This window comes from Brachycentrus maculatus, unplaced genomic scaffold, assembly GCF_059751285.1.
Source record: "Brachycentrus maculatus isolate JH-2025_06_01 unplaced genomic scaffold, ASM5975128v1 h1tg000529l, whole genome shotgun sequence".
Taxonomy (NCBI): domain Eukaryota; kingdom Metazoa; phylum Arthropoda; class Insecta; order Trichoptera; family Brachycentridae; genus Brachycentrus; species Brachycentrus maculatus.
In genome coordinates this window covers 511,103-528,703 of record NW_028281275.1, presented here as the reverse complement: position 1 = coordinate 528,703, position 17,601 = coordinate 511,103, and the positions used below count along the sequence as shown (strand labels likewise).

Here is a 17,601-nt window from a genome sequence, read left to right as displayed (position 1 = left end):
CTAACTAATCAGTTCGACGCATCATTAAATGATCAATAAATTAATTCTGGCAATTTTCAAGGAAAGATACGAGCGTGCATTGACTGAAAACTGTAAAGATATTATACCTTAAAACAATATCGGCCTAATGGTTCAATAATGTTAGACCCTTTCAGCAAATCGTTGTTGACACAAACATTGAAAATAGATAGAAAGCACCTCCATCATAATATGGAAATTCTGAGAATACGACCCGAACGAACATCTTTACTTTATCAATAAAGTGTGAACCTTGTTCAAAAAAAGCTCACGCAATACGATATGCACGAACTTTTATATTGCGCTCATGAGTGTTTCAAATTTAGGACGTCAATTTTAATACATATATAATATATAAATAAGAATGAAGGTGGTTGTATGATCGCTGGGCAAATTGGATCAAAATAAGAAATCCTTAAAAATCTTTTTCTTCTTCCAATATCGTATCAGGTCCTTGGACGCTGGCGATCAGTTTGAACAAAGCTTCTCTATCCTTAATTTGGAGTAAGGTCTTTACAATATATTGCCTATACCCAAATTAACCAGATGACATATGTATATAAAATAGAACCCAGTCAGGGAACCAATAATACACCCAGTAAAAAGATTAAAGATATTATAGTTTTCATCTCAAATTTAAGCACGTTTTAAATAATTTATAGGAGGCAAGTCAGGATATGAAAAATTGAGGGTTATGCCACTTTTGGGCTGACGGCCTCATATTACAAGCATTGTTTACTTTGTGTCAAAAGTCTGCGTAATCGGAGGGCATGTATGACTAGATGTATGGATGTGAAGGAGGCGAGGGGTGTATGTCAGGACAGAAGAGTGTAGCGTTCCATCCTCTCTGCCTACCCCTACGGGGAAACGGCGTGATGGTAGTAGTAGTAGTAGTAGTTAACTTTGTGGTATGGTTATACAACACTCTCCTTATATTATTTTTTGACATCTCAACATACTCGTAGATGAAAAATAATATGGAATAAGTCTGGACAATTGCAGGGTATACGACCATCATAGGCTAGTTTAAGTGATCGCTTTACACACGTGTACCATTCACTAATTCTACCCATTATTGACAACCACACTACTCAAATTATTGGAACTTCTATAAAATATATGTGGTTCAAATTTGAAACATGGTACTTGAAGCACTAGAAATTCACAAAAGATATAAATATATTGGTTAGATGAAAGAAGCTTTTTATTAAGCAGAAACTCTTTCATTTGTATGATTTTCTAATGATTTAATTTTGCACAGATGTAAAACAACAGCAGCGTTAAATGATTATACGTACGTGGGTAAAAAAAAACTTTAATAAACTTCAAGAAAACTAAAAAATCTAAAAAAAATTATCAAACCTTTAAAACTAAATCTAAAAAACAAATAACACTCACCTCAACCTAGAATCCATACCAAGGAATATATATTTTTTTATTTACTTTTTTATTTACTTTGTTTTTAAAAAAAAATAATTGTAAATCGAACTCCCTCTCTAAACACTTGTATCTACTTTATTAGGGAGATAGAAATGTTAAATTTGAAATATTTTGTATATTTACGAACTATTTTGTATTATTTAAATATGTATTTTGTAAAAAAAAAATCATAAATAAAAATAAAAAATAAAATGTGAAATCCAAATCCTGGATTATAATAACATATAATGAAAGGTTAGAAAAAATCCTTTTTCATTTTATTATTTTAGCTTATAATTGTCACTCTCCTTATCATTCATCGTCCATTACAAAATGAACGATGAATGATAAGGAGAGTGTCAGTTAACTATTATTGTTTCCGAGCGCGCCCTTGGGATTCTGATGCGGATTAAATAAGCCGTGATATTGGAATGTGCGTTGTGCCAATCTGCGTGGAAAATGCGGTGAAAAAATCGTAAGTCAATGCGGTAGGAACTGGTCAAGTGGCAGCTATAAATCGTCAGCAGACTGGAAAAACAAACGATGGAAACATTTCAAGGAAAAACAATTTTCTCTGCCGCCAAAAGATAAGTATTGAGCGGCCTCTGCTGCCGATTTATTTGATTCTTCGCGGACGCGGCTTTGTCGGACCTTTGTTAGACTGAAATGGACATGGCTATGATGCCCATTGTAATTAAGAATTTTCTTTTATTACTTAGAAGCGAACCTCAAGTAATCTCTTCTGAAAAAGAAAATATTCACTATTATTGTAGCGGAATGATATCTCTTTGTGATATATATAAAGGCTTATTTATTACTATCTCGTTGGACAGTTGAAAAAAGTTCTTTTTAAACTCTCTTTAAATTATAAATTTCATTTTAATTGATATTTTGACTTAGATGAAGAGAATATAGAGCTATTTACCAAGTTTATGACCTGTCATAAGTAATAATCGGCGAATATCTATGAGGAATAGCATGAATGTGGAAGAGGCAAATATTGTTTGCAACGACAAATTGTTGTGACGTTCCATCCTCTCTGCCTACCCCTACGGGGAAGCTGTGGATTCTTTGTTACTCTTCATCTTTTCAAACTCTTTTCATCCAAACGGTGCATAGGGCACTACATCATATAAACGCAGTGTTATCTTGATCGTTAACACATGAAGGAAAGGTGATCAGCCCTCCGCTTTAGGTACCAGTCCAGGGTGATATTGAATTATAATTGGAGTGAGAAAATCACTTTTATTTATTTAGTCCCCCCTAGAAATTAGACTCGTGAACTTCAGAACGGTAGCCGAACGTGCTGACCATTACACTACGGAGACGGACTGATGCTTAGATAGTGAGTTTAATATTTCCTTTTTTTATTTGTGTAGATAATGTTTAATGTTCGGCATCTTAACTGAATTACTTTACCAAATAACCTAGCTGTGTTGTGTAAATTGCGATAAATTACAATCAAATAAGTACTAGTGTTTTTTTCTTCATATATGGATATAATGGTAACTCCCGTAGATAATAATTCTGAAAATATTGTATTTTATTACCTAAGTTAAAAAACACATCTAACTTATTTTGTTTTTTTACTTAGCACCCGTGTTTTGTTTTTATAAATAATACGGATACTAAATGGCTTAACATATTTTGCGGTTAGCCGTGTCCTCTCAGGACAGGATAAAAAAAGCCGTATAAAACAAAGTTACTGTTTCACACATTTAGCATAATAATAACATGTGTCTTTTTCTGAAAACAGCGTACACCTTTTATCAAAATTTAGTTTTTACTTTCTGTAGAGTATATTTTGTACATATAACATATCGCTCACTCCTTTCAAGAACGTCATAAATCAAAATACTTGATTTTTCAGGAGAACGTTTTTAAAGTTTAAGAATAAGATACAATGTATTAAAAATAAATATCAAGCCACTTACTGAACTTTTTACTGTGCAACAGATCTTTTTAGGTAAAATCTGAAGTTTTTTTCTCCATTTGAAAAATATTTAGTTTTTTGAAAAAAATAATTAAACAATGCCTTTTCTTCAAAATGCAAAAACAACACTTTCTGCTCTGTAGCGGTTAAATATTAAGTTAAAAATATGACGCTTTTGCTGGGATATAGTACATTTTCTGGACATTCCGAAAACACGCACAACTGAAAATGTACAATTTTTGATTTATGACATTCTTGAAAGGAGTGAGCGATATATTAAACTATATAATGTTATATAAACGACCAATTACCCATCAATATGGGATCTATTGTGTGTAATTGTTAAATTATTAATTATTGCCATAGCGAAAAAGAGTTTTTTTAACGTTTCCCTTAAAATATTAAAATTCAATACTTGTATAAGACCATTTTAAGGTTTATCCATGTAAACCTGACAAGTTTTAAGAACATCAGATTTTCTTGCAAACTTAATTCAGTTTGTATTTTCACTTACTGATGAGAACATTTGTAGTTCTTGAAATAAGTCGTGTTTACATACATAAACTCAAAAGTGGTCTCAAAAAAATCAAATATTTTTTAATAATCACTTATATTCCAGGAAATTAATGCTTAATCAATCAATATTCTTAACATCAACTTCTTAATAGAGTACCATAAATATCTCATTGTCTTTTCAATTCTAGTACAGGGATCGGTTGTGTTTATATACTTTTTTTTACTGTAGAAACCATATTATTTCATCTAATGTTAATTACAAGTAAAAAGGGGTTAATAAATAGCAATTCATCAAAAGCCAGCTGTCAAACTGGCGTTAATTAGTAGAAGCATAGAAAAAATGGAAAAATCATGATTTTACTTACTAAATTATCGCAAAATAAATCGTTAACTTTTACTATAGCTTTTGGTATAATAAATCTTTAGTGCCGTAATTTAATAGATTTTTGATTATTCTAAAAGATAAATGGGATATATTTTTAATTTTTTTGTATGAACTTATACGTCAAACCGATGTATTTCTAATAATCCACAGAATAAATATTTTTTTTAGTTTTTAATTTTAAAAAAAAAAAACAATTTCCATGGCGATACATTGATTTCACTTTTGATAGTATTGAAAATAAAATATTGACAAAAAATAAATCAATAACAGATTTCGTTGATAACAGAAAAAAATATATTTTACCAAAACTTTATTTAAAATAACAAGAATATGAAGAAAAATAAGGTGAAGCAAAAACGTGTACGTGTTTTGCTTTCTCATACCGTAGTCAACCACAGAAGCTGCTTTCGTTATGGAATACATTATTGTGTGATGATATCTTAGCGCACTTGTATTAAAAGATTTTCTACATTATTAGTTTTGTCGTGTTTTTATCTTACCAGTGCTTTCTTGATAATAAATATGTACATTACCGAGCCACTAGAGAGACTTGGTAACACTGCCGCGTGAATACTAATATGATCATAAAAATACTAATACTTTGGAAAATGAGGTCAAAATTGTTCATTATTGAAATGAGTAGGGTATATTTAATAGGAAAGTTTGCCAAAATTTCTTAGCTACTCATAGTTTTCTAAAACTGTGAGTGAGAAATTCGGAAGCAAAAAAATCCTCAATTTGATTTTATTCTCTTTTTCGCCCTATCTTTTGAATTTATTGTATAATATTACGGAAAGTATTTTTTTATGTTCAATATGGTCTTATTTGTAATTGGAACATTTTACATATTTTATTTGTCTAATCTATAAAAATAAAGTTTTTTTTTGTTTAGAATCCTAAATATCTTCAGTAAAAAGGAATTCAGGGATTGGTTTTAAAATTTCGACACAACTCTGTATTAGTATGTTAACGAATACGCGCGTTTTTTTTATATACCTGTGACTGATACTTTTACTTGTGACAGGTGGAAATATGTTTTATTGGAAAAAGTTTTTTTCGCATTGGCAGCGCCATCTGTTGAACATAACAGCAACACACTCAATACTAAATATTGCTCATGGTAAACTGCGTGCTCGTTACTACCTGCTGTCAATTAATATTTTCAATATTTTTATATTGTATTGTCGTTGCATCAATTTTTATTATTTTAATTGCTTCTCAAGCATTGTTAAAATAAACATAAAAGAAATGTATGCTTTCTACTTAAGCAGACTGAGCTATTGCAACGCATAGGTTAGATAGAAAAAATAAATAAAAAGTTAACTTTTTGTTAATACAAAATTCACTAGTTTTGGCATTATTTTATATAGTTGGCACATAATCACACGCTTTGTTGTAGTACTCTAGATTTCGTATTAAGATATACTCTTGTATTTGGAACTTTAAGTTGGTATAATAACATTATCCTTTATATAAAAGCGGGATTGAAAGCATTATCCGTTTGCTTATTTGATCTTGTTTTTTTTTCTGAATTTCCGAAGCCTACCAGTTTCAACAACATTTGTAACACGCCATCATTTAAATATTACATGTACATATGGAAATAAAGGAAAAGAATTTGTTCGCATTGGTTTAATTATTTCATTTTCATATAATTAAAATGTGACATTCTCTCTGTGTGGTATATAGAATACAACTGTTGAATCTTACAAAAAAATATCAGTAAAAATGTGTAATCTGCACAATTTTTCACTCAGTAAAAAAGTGTAATCTGCACGGTTTTAAAATGAATAAAGAAATGTAACTAACACGGTTTTTTCACCAACAAAAAAGTAAAACCAACACAGTTTTTCAATCAATGAAGAAAAGTAATCTACATGTTCTTTTAATAAGTTTTTCGGTTTTTAAATAGTGCTCAACATTTTACTCATTTAATGATTAAAATAAACATTTTTTGAATTTATAAAAATATTCAATCAAATAACACTTCAAAGAACATACGTACATAAATTCCTTCATTTTCTTCACAACGTTTTAGTATGTCCAAATACTAGTTCACAAAATCTGGATTATCTCCAATTACAGGAGTTTACAATAACCTTCATTTTCGTTTGAATTGATTGTACATTTTTAAACTTTTTTCAAACTCCACGCTAAAATGTAGGATATCCGAAAGGCCACAAGTTTACACCTGGGGTCTGCAGATGTCAGAAGTGGCAATATAACATGTCCCGCTTGATAAATAAACATTTCCCGCCTTTTTTACTTTATTTCCCGCGTTCGACTGAATATTAATCTCGGCTAATGGCCGTTCTAACTGACAACACAGTCCACGAACCCAGTTTTCGAAACTCCTGACCGAAAAGTAATGCCCTTTTGGGTTGAACGAAACGTTTTTTATTGCAATTAGCGCGACTGTCGAAGTTGTATGGGCAGTTTTTTTTACCTATAATTTCTACATATTTCATTTGTTTTTCTCGTTAAATCTATCGTAATTCATATCCAACACGAAGCGGTGGCTGAGCTTTGTTTCAAGTTTGGGTTGAATTACTGAACAATAACGATACCTGTCGGTAAGTATCCTTTTCAGTTTCCTTGTATAATAAATTGACGAATTAACCATTTTGCAATATGCTGTGTATACGTATTTTCCCATTGTTAAAATAAGCAACCAAAGTAATCATAAATAACTTTTGGTAAGGTTAACAATATTTTGGATTTAAAATTGTATTCATAAATACAGTATTCATAAAATTAAATTTATTAATAAAAAATAAATTTCTAATTTTTCTTATTGAATATTTGATTCTTCTTTTACAGCTTTTTTTCTCTTTAAAAAAATCTAAAATTTTTCCAATAAAGAATATTATATGTATTATAGATAAACTGTAAGAGAAATTTAATTTTTATTTGGCGTGTTTGATTCAAATGATTTTTATTTGCTTATAAAATAAAAAGTGTAGAAAAATACAGTAATATAGTCATTGCTTTGAAATGTCAACTCATCATATGCTTAGTTTTCTGTATATTGCAGTATTCGAGTGACAATTTTACATTATAACACTCTCCATTTAACTTACATTTTTCTTCAGTTTATATTTGTCCGCCTCCTCAGTGTAATGGTCAGCACGCTCGGCTACCGTTCTGGAGGTCCCGGGTTCGATTCCCAAGAAGGGTAAAATAAATATAAGTGATTTATTCACTGTCATATTTATTCAATATTACCCTGGACTGGTACCTGAAGCGGAGGGCTGATCACCTTTCCTTCATGTGTAAACGATCAAGATAACACTGCGTTTATATTACGCAGTGCCCTATGTACCATTGGGGTGCGGATAAGGGTTTTATTATTTTATTATTATATTTTTAATGTGCCCAATGTTTTGTCCACTAAGGAGTTATTTTACTCAAGATTTTTTTATTGATATCTCAAGAAAGAAGAAGAATAAAATATAAGTTTGGATATTTACAGGGCGTACAACCCGACATTGTTAAAAATAACGTAACTTTGTTTCAGCATTTCAGTCCTGAGTACCGATAATCTACTCGATGATTGTAATCTTTGTATGAGGTAAAATACAGGGGTCAAGGATCCGCTTATTCTTTTGTAAAGACTTTTTCCATCTACTGGTCCAATTATAACAGGCTCACGAAATATTCCCAATAATGAGATTTGCTTTTAAACACACGATATTCCATTTTGGGTTGAACAGGATTAGAGTGGGATCAAAAGTAGAATTATCCAGAAAGGAGTTACGCGTGTATTTGTGAATAACTGTCAAACATATTCATATTTTAACAAGGTTTCTGAGTTATTAAAATTCTGGCGTGGTTTCGGAAGGTAGATAATAAAGTTTTTCTTATTGAGGTAACAAAAACCATTTAACAATTTCGATGGAAATTTATGCTTCTATTATTTTAACCAAGATCCTAGTCAGTTTTTTTATTTACTTTTTTGCATTCACTAATAAATCGTGGGTGCACTGGCAAAAAACGTTAACTCGAAAATATCAATTTTTTTCTTATTGGTGCAGTATTATAAAGTTTTCAACGTTCCATAAACTGGCAAAATATACTAAGTAGTTAAAAATGTCATAGTTATGTGGTTTTAAGTAAATTAAACTGTGAAGTTAAAGCGGGTATCTTATTCAGACTAAAAGCTTTAAATAACAGGGATTATTCAAACAGGGATTTTAGAGTTAAGGTTTTTTGCCAGTATACCCAAAAAATATTGTACGTAATTACAAAAAAAATAGGTTTTAGGTATTTCACAAACTGATTCCAAATTAAAAACACAGCTGCTAAGGTTTAACTGATTTAAAGTTTTTGTTTATAACATTTAAAAATAAAACAAGTATGTACATATAAAACAAAAAAAAAAACAAATGTCATGACTACCAAAAATGGCCACGATATATAAGAATAAGAAATAAAGTGAAAGAAAAGTCAGAAAAAATGGTAAATATTCGAATAAAAGTTGCGCAAAAAAATGGAATTGATACGTCATTTCTGAAGTCAATACGTGTGATTGTGAAAGTTAGCCTAATATCCTGGGGGGATTTTGGATCGCCTCTTGATTTACCTGCTATTTCCAAGTCAGCACTTTCTCTGGTCAGCCGGGGGGACCTTTCTGGAACCCATCAACTTTTATCACTAACTTGGTGTGGAAACGTCCGACCCTCCCGGCCAATGAGAGAGACATCAGCCCTCCACCCTAAGTCGCCTGGATATTATGCAATGCTAATAAGATCTGCGGTCTGCCCGCAAATAAAACCCTCCCGGAATATTTAAGCTCAGACTATCGTAAATTGTACACTCTTTATTTTACTTCCACATTTGTTTCACTCGGCAGCGACTTACCCCGTTTTATCTCGTCATAATTCAGCATAAATATGTTGATTACTTATTAGTTTCATGTTTTCCGGGTAGTGAGGCGTGTACCATATACCATATTCATACGAGTATGTTCATTTCTAATAAGATTATTTTTCTTCTCAACATTTTGAGTGTGTCCAAATGCTTTTTTACAAATCTGGGTTTTCTCCACTTCGAAGTTATTTTTATATTTTGATATATCAATATAGATAAAATGTATAATAGAAATCTAAGTATTTATTCTACTAGTAATCCTTACCCACACCCAATGGTGCTAGGGCACTGCATCGTTTTTACTTACATGAAGTCAAGGTGATCACTCCTGCTCTTCAAGGGACCAGTCCAGGGTAATATTAAATCAATATTAGAGTGTAAAATCAATCATATTCATTTACAACCACCCCTGGGAATCGAACCCGGGACCTCCAGCACGGTAGTTAAACGCGCTAACCATTACACTACGGAGGCGGACTACACGAGTATCTATGCCCATAAAATCCAGTTACATTACAGAATCAAGATTTTTTAAATTTTATACTTCATGATGGTTTCTGTTTAAAAACTGCTTAAAAATTTCAGCCACAGATGCCTCCGACGAAGTAATGTAATTGAAGCATAAATACAACTTCCTTTCAATTAACATACTTTTTATACCTCTCAACAGACTATAAAATATATTTTAATTATTAATGTAAATTATGTAATCATGATTTTTTTAATAAGGATCGGAAATGAATAAATGATAATTTTATATAAAAACATATAGGCGTTAATTGATTTAAGAAATTAATAGATTTCAATACGAGTTTAAATTACAGCAATGTTACAAATTAAGTAAAACCTTAAATAAAGATTCATTAACTAACATGATTAAGTAAAAGCCACTTAAAATAACACGTGTACTTAATAAAAAGGTCCTAAGCATTTCTATAACAAAAACAAGAAAGAACTTTCCCGACATCCTTCAACAAATAAAATGCGAGTCAATAAAATCAACACTTTACCAATATCTCTCATTTACCCACATTTACAATAGTTAGTGTTGGGAACTTGATAAAAGGTTTACACGAGAAAGTTAAGGGAGCTGGTCTTACAAGGGATGAGGGAAAAAGAGAACTTAAATAAAGACAGGGCGGAAAATAATACCCTCGCTAGAGTAAGGGATGGGATAGGGAAGGCGGGAGCTAGCAAATACAATACAAAGACAGGGAATCTGTTATCTGAAAATACTGGACTTGTGTTCTGAGCGGTGAAGCACACATCAGTATCCGGTTTCATTTTGAAAGACTGTGTAGCTTTTTCTTATAAGAGGTACTTTGATTACTTTATCATTAACAACGTTTTCAGTGTGTCCAAATACTTGTTCACAAATCTGGATTATCTCCAATTATGCTTCTTGTACAACGTTTCAAAATTGAATCAGATATATAATATAAAGATTTCCAGGAATTTAAGTAGTGTTGTCAATCATGGGTAGAGTAGGTGAATATTACACGTGTGTTAAGTGATCACTTAAGCCGCCTATAATGGTCGTAAGCCCCATAAATACCCAGCCTCACATTCTTCTTCATCTATGTTGAGATGTCAAAAATGGTTTGGTAAATAACTCCTATAATTAAAGATAATCCAGATTTGTGAACAAGTATTTTTACACACTCGAAATGTTATTCTTCTTTTCTCTCAATCCTGTGGATTGGTCTGCAGCAACAAATGACACCTCCTACACACTCTTCCCCCCCCCCCTTGTAAATTAAATCCAGGACCGGTGGTTGAAACGGTAACCATTTATCTACCACAAAGTTAGCAATGCTTTCAATGATTGTAATTTGGAAATGTCTCTTCCGCAGGCCCTCCTGCAGGCGCACGACGTGGTGGCGCACGAGGTGTACGGCGAGGAGGCGCTGCGGGTGACGCCGCCGCCCTCGGGCCCGCCCTACCTGTCCGCGCTGGCCAACGGGGGCGCCGAGGGCGGCGCGCTCGAGGACGGGCTGGACCCCGCCGCGCCCCCCGACCTGGAGACCGTCACGCGCGTGCGCCTCGTGCAGTTCCAGAAGAACACGGACGAACCCATGGTCAGTGATATACTATTACTATATACTTGATATAGAGCACATAATAAAATACACGTGGAGCCGATAAACACAACTGAGTTTGGAGTAAGGTCCTTGCGATATATTGCCTTTACCCAAGTAAACCTGCTGCCTGACATGTATAAACTAGAACCCAGTCAGGGATCCAAAATGAATGGGCTGAAAAAAATATTTATGGAATGATGTCCATATAATATATCGCTCACTCCTTTCAACAACGTAATTTTTTCAGGAGATCGTTTTTAAAGTTTAAAAATATAATAGAATGTATTAAAAATAAATATCAAGCCACTTATTGAACTTTTTATTGTGCAACAGATCTTTTTAGGTAAAACCTGAATGTTTTTTCTCGATTTAAAAAATATTTAGTTTATTTAAAAAATAATTAAGCAATACCTTTTCTTCAAAATGTTAAAACAACACTTTCTGTCCTATAGCGGGTAAATATTAAATTAAAAATATGCCGCTTTTGCTGGGATCTAGTACATTTTCTGGGCATTCCGAAAACATGCACAACTGAAAATTGTCGATTTTTATATATGACGTTGTTGAAAGGAGTGAGCGATATGTTAGTGATAAGTTATACATATATTCTCATTCGTTTGTTACATTATGTTTTCATGCCTTTTTACTTTACCCGTTGGTTGTTTTATATTTTACATTTTATTCTATGTTATGTTTTTTTTTAATATTTTTAGGTACTTTTTTATTTGTATATATTTTTTTTTTACTTTATTTTAAAATTTTATTATTTTTGTGGGAACGTTCTTAACCCTTATCCATAAATGAGTAATGAAAATTACTCACCGGGGATTTTATACGTTACTCTTGTATGTTACTCTGCTGTAAAATAAATAAATAAAATATTGAAAAAATATGCCCTAGCATCATATGTATGTCAGGATGTTGATAACGATTCTGTTCTTCTTGCCCATAAAGATATAGAAAGGAGATTGAATTCTGGGAACAGAGTGAATTTGCAGTGAAATCAGTTTTAGAAATAAAAACCTGATCACCCTAACACCCTTAAACCTATCAATACCCAATGCGCCAACTGCTGCTGCGCGCTGTAAACAAACTTTCCCACACAGCAAATCTTAACTACATTGAAAGCTGTTCCACCGCATGCCCAGATCTGATACAGAAGCATCAAGGCTTCCTGACAGATCTGCTCTTGCAAAACAATTTTTTTTAATAAGTTGTAAAATTTATTGAAAATGTAAAACAACATAAAATTGTATCCCGATTTTACTGTGAATTTACATTTAAAAGCTTTCAATATACCTGTCACTGCCAATCTAAATAAATACAAGTTTGTAAATCCGTCACCAAAATTTCTAAAAGTACCCCGGTGTAAGCAGTGCAAGGGATTAGTTTAGTTCAATTAGTCAGCTAGATCCTATTCCGACCCGACGTTGGCCGGTACACAGAAGCCCACAACCCAGACCAGCACAGCAGAAGCGAATCTTAACTAAAAAATAACATTCTTCCTGTATAAGATGAACATAAGTTTGCAGAGTGTAAATACACAATTTTGAGTTTTAATGTTTACTTTCCGGTCGCTTAGAGAACGCCTTAAATAAATGTCGTTTCACAGTTTCACGTGAGGTCGGATGCTCAAAGTACTCGCAACTTAATTCCCTGGATTTCCCACATCTCAGTTGCTGCCGAATAGGCCACTTAATTCAACATTTTCTATCTCGTTACATAAATAATGAAGAAGGCAAGTGAGAAAACTTTGTGAACTTTAATCAAGGAAAAAAGTAAAGCTCGCGGGATTCAAAATATTAACTCAATTTAAGTTTATTTTCTTTTAAGAACCGAACTCAGTTCCTTATGTTTCTTTTAGGAATCAGTTTTTTTTGCTACAAGAAACGATCATCAACTAAAGAAATAATATTTGATTTATTGTTTCGGCATTAACTTTGTGGTAAGACATGTTACAATGATTAAAGAAAACACTTGTTGTTTACCACTTGAGTTTTATTACAGACTACATGTTTCAGAAGTTAAACTTCCATCATTCAGGTCTGTATAATAACTATAATGTTATTACACAGACCTGAATGATGGAAGTTTAACTTCTGAAACATGTAGTCTATAATAAAACTGAAGTGGTAAAAAACAAGTGTTTTCTTTAATCATTGTAAAGAAATAATATTTTTACGTACACTCCAAATCAGACTTCAATTGTTTTACTAATAAAATGACAATTTTTTTAAAGTTTTACAAAATAAACTCCACTTTTTGTTTGATATAACATTATTTTATTTGATATTTCAAGTGTACTTTTTATTTGACCTTTAAATTTAAATTTAAATTTAAATTGGAAATATATCTTGTGAATCGTTCTCCTTTCCTTAACTCGACCAGTGCGCTTTATTAGAAAGGTAACTCGTTGCCGAAATATTACATCTGTAAGCATTATTTCTTTTCATAATACAGTTTTTAATTTCGCTTTTTTCCCCATACGTCTTTAAACAGTTTCGTTTCGAACTCGCTTATCCTATGATATTTTGAGCATTATTCTATACCACTACATTTCGAATGTTTCAATCTTCTTGGTGGTAGCTTGATAGAGAGTTCAGCTTTTGAATCCGCGGAGAAGTACTGGAAAGTTATAGTATAGTACAATTCTCATGTGCAGATTGAGGTTAGAGTTCATCTTACTAAGTAGGTCACGCATTTTGGAGAAGCAGTTTCTCGCTATTTCTCTCCTGACTTAGATCTCTTGGGAATGGACCCACTGGTCATTAGGCCCACACTTCGAGGTCAAGCAAAATATATGTATATAACACATCTTTAGGTTTGCTTCACTGCTTTCTGCACGTGCATGCTTACAGTTGATACAATTGCGGTCACGTGATCTTATCATTTTCATTTCTGCTGAGATAGTGTAAACATGGCCGTAAAGAAATTCCATTTTTTTTAACTAACAAACTAACCATCACGCCGTTTCCCTGCAGGGGTGGGCAGAGAGAATCGAACGCCACACCACTCTGTCTTTGCAAACATTCTTCGCCTCTTCTACATTCATGCATCTCCTCATACATACTCGACGATTATTACGACTCCTGACTCCTGACTTTTTTTTATTAATGGAGTCAATATTAATTTTGGCACACTTAATTGACTCCTATAGTTAAATTAATAGTACTTTAATTTTTTTATAAGTATAACGATAAAATATTTTACATTTCAATGGTATTTTTATTAAGTTAATAATTCGTTTATTAAATCGTTTTATTCTTATTTACACGTCATTTCTTTTCGCTCTTCTTATCCGCCTCTAATGATGCATTGGGCACTCCATCGTTTATAAGTAGTATTATTTTTATCGTTACACACATTAAGGAATGGTGATCTGCCCTGCGCTGCAAATACAAGTTCAGGATAATATGAAATGTATGTCACTAATATTGAATTTGACCCCCCTGGGAATCGAACACGAGACTTCCAGCATGGTAACCAAACCGCTGGTGGCATAAATTTAACCATGCGTATTATTTTATCATCAAATCTGTGCATAAATTATAGTCCTTCCCGGGGCTTTTTTTTAAACAGACAAGTCCCGGAACTCACTAAAAATATATACAAATATCATATAAATATTGATTACAATACCATTTTTCATCATTTTGACGAATTATATAAATATAGATTGTATTACGTAAGCACAAATATTGTTTCATCGAATTGAATTTTGAAAATTAAAAAAAAAAAGCCTGGCCCTTCCCATTTCAACGTACTTGCCAAGTAAGAGCGCTTGTGCGCTGCACGGAATTTTACCATCCGGCAGTCCGGTTTTGAAAAATGAAAGCTACTACGACAGTTTAGAGTGATCGAATTTACTCACAACGTGTTCACGCACCGATCAAGAGCTTCAATCCGATGAAAGATGGACAAAAGCACAAGCCAATCCAAGCCAATCGTCGTTTTAAAACGCTAACTGATGCGCCGGACGATAAAATTCAGTGTAATTCCGTGTAGTGAACAAACGTCCTAATGGGGCTTGAGCACTACACGGAATTTAACCGTCCGGTACTTCAGTTAGCGTGATGAAATGATGATTGGCTTGTGCTTTTGTCCGTCTTTCTTCGGATAGGTGCTCTTGATCGGTGCGTGAATACGTCGCCCGTAAATTCGATCACGCTAAACTGACGTAGTCGCACTTTATTTTTCAAATCCGGACTGCCGGACGGTAAAATTCCATGTAGTGCACAAACAGCTTAATGGTGTAATATTTTTACTGTTGTAAATATAATAAACCCTATTACTTGTAGATTGCTACCATGATCGAATCACTTAATTCGCGATCGCTCTAGAATCTCAATGCATTGTTCTACGATCCCATTTATATTTTTGCGTTAGAAAGTGGTTGCCATGGCTACCGGACATCCAATCTCAAAATTGTGTCCAGTAAGCCTCCCCTAATCTGGTGTCAGGGGAGGAAACCCACTTCCGGGGGAATTAGCAAAATACGGAAGAAGATATTAATTACTGTCGAACCGTGAGGACTAACTGGGATTAATACAATCATTATTCTCAACGCAGCGCGATTTACATGTTGTTTAATATCTACGGTATTTTGCTAAAATTATAACTGCAAAATAAATATCAATTCAAAATAAGTACAAGTAGTATTTTTGGAACAAGTACAAGTACTTTGACTTTGAAATTAATGAGACAAATATGTTTTTAAGAACAAAAATTAAATTTACTACATTTTGAGTGTCTTTCACAAATCTGGATTATCTCAGTTTGGGAGTAATTTTTTGAACATTATGACATCTCAACATAGATTAAGAAGAATATAGAATTCTGGGCATTTACACGGCTTGTGTGTTACGAGTTTGGTCAATATACATAGGAGTTCCAAAAACTTAAGTAGTGCGGTTGTCAATGATGGGTAGAAGTGGTGAATGTTACACGTATATAAAGTGATCACTTAACAAAGCCTATGACGGTTGAAGGCCACGTAAATTCCCAGACTTTCACATTCTTCTTCATCGATGTTTAGATGCCAAAAATATATAAAATAGACTGCTACGTATTTGTATACGTTTTTGTTGGTAACTTTAATTTTGATAAATATTTTACTTCATTAGAGGGCAAACAAAATTAATCGGATGTTATTTAATATGCATTACAATATTTTTAATACTAACATTTTTACATATGTTACATACTAAACATAGTAATTTCCATTTAAGAAATATTTATAACAATTGAATTTATATATATTTATATAGTTAATTTCCATTAACAAAATATAATGTATTATGGTGTAATTAAAATTAATAAATAATAAATAGTATAATATATTACACGCACATACGCAGTTACATGTAATATATGTATTATTACATTATTTTTTGAAATCTCATCAAAGATGAAGAAGAATATGGAAATCTGGGCATTTACGGGGCTGACGACCGTTATAGGCTAGTTTAAGTGATCACTTTACACACGTGTTACATTCAACAATTCTACCCATTATTGACAACCACACTACTCAAATTCTTGGAAGTTCTATATATATGTATGAACCAACTTTGAAACATTATTTTTGAATCACTAGAACTTCACTTCTAACTAAGACTTCCATATTCTTCTTCATCTTTGACGAGATGTCAGAAAGTATGAAAATAACTCCTGTAACTGGAGATAACCCAGATTTAGTGAACAAGTATTAGTACACACTCAAAATGTTGTATTATTACATTGTTACATTTAATACTTACTGGTTGAATTTCTGAGTTCGTTGGTTCACTGTTTTGCTACTTGAGGGTTTTTCGTTCTTAATTCTTTATTTCATGAAAAAGTTTAACATTTTACCTTCGCCACGGATCCTAACTTCATCCTTTTATTAGCAAAAAGTTTTTACGTCCCTGAAACACCCTTGAAACATCTTAATCTTCTTCTCAATGCTTTTTTCTAATCCGTCGAAAAAATTACAAGAAAACCCAGGAACCAATTAATTATAAATTGTTTAAACGTGTGTGTGTGTAAAATGTATTTTTGGTAAATGAAATACGTACATCTTAAACTTAATTTCGTTGTTCCTTCAGGACTATCCAGTTTAAAAAAATGTTTCGTCAATTATTTAAAATATTCCAGACATTTTTCATTAATCAATAACATTTTCTTGGGAAAAGCTTTAAATACCTTTAAAAAAACACTGTCATTAATGTAACCTTGTACAAATCAATATAATACTATAAAAACGATATAAAATGAAGAAAATTAATGAAGATACTTATTTTTTTACAAAAATGTTAGTCATGTTAGTATATAACCACTCATCAAGATTTTGTCTACCGGTTTCAAGATGTACCCGTCTCTTCGTCAGGACAATCACTATA

The 17,601-nt window shown here is 32.4% G+C and overlaps 1 protein-coding gene across 4 annotated transcripts in view; it reads left to right on the top strand.

Moving 5' to 3' along the window:
* The window catches only part of CASK (peripheral plasma membrane protein CASK), a 753,263-nt gene that overhangs the window by 682,987 nt on the left and 52,675 nt on the right, over window positions 1–17,601 (top strand). For all 4 annotated transcript variants that reach the window (XM_088272869.1, XM_088272867.1, XM_088272866.1 and 1 more), the window contains exon 11: window positions 10,994–11,218. In XM_088272869.1, coding sequence (XP_088128995.1) covers window positions 10,994–11,218 — 225 coding nt within the window. The remainder of the gene's footprint in view (window positions 1–10,993; window positions 11,219–17,601) is intronic.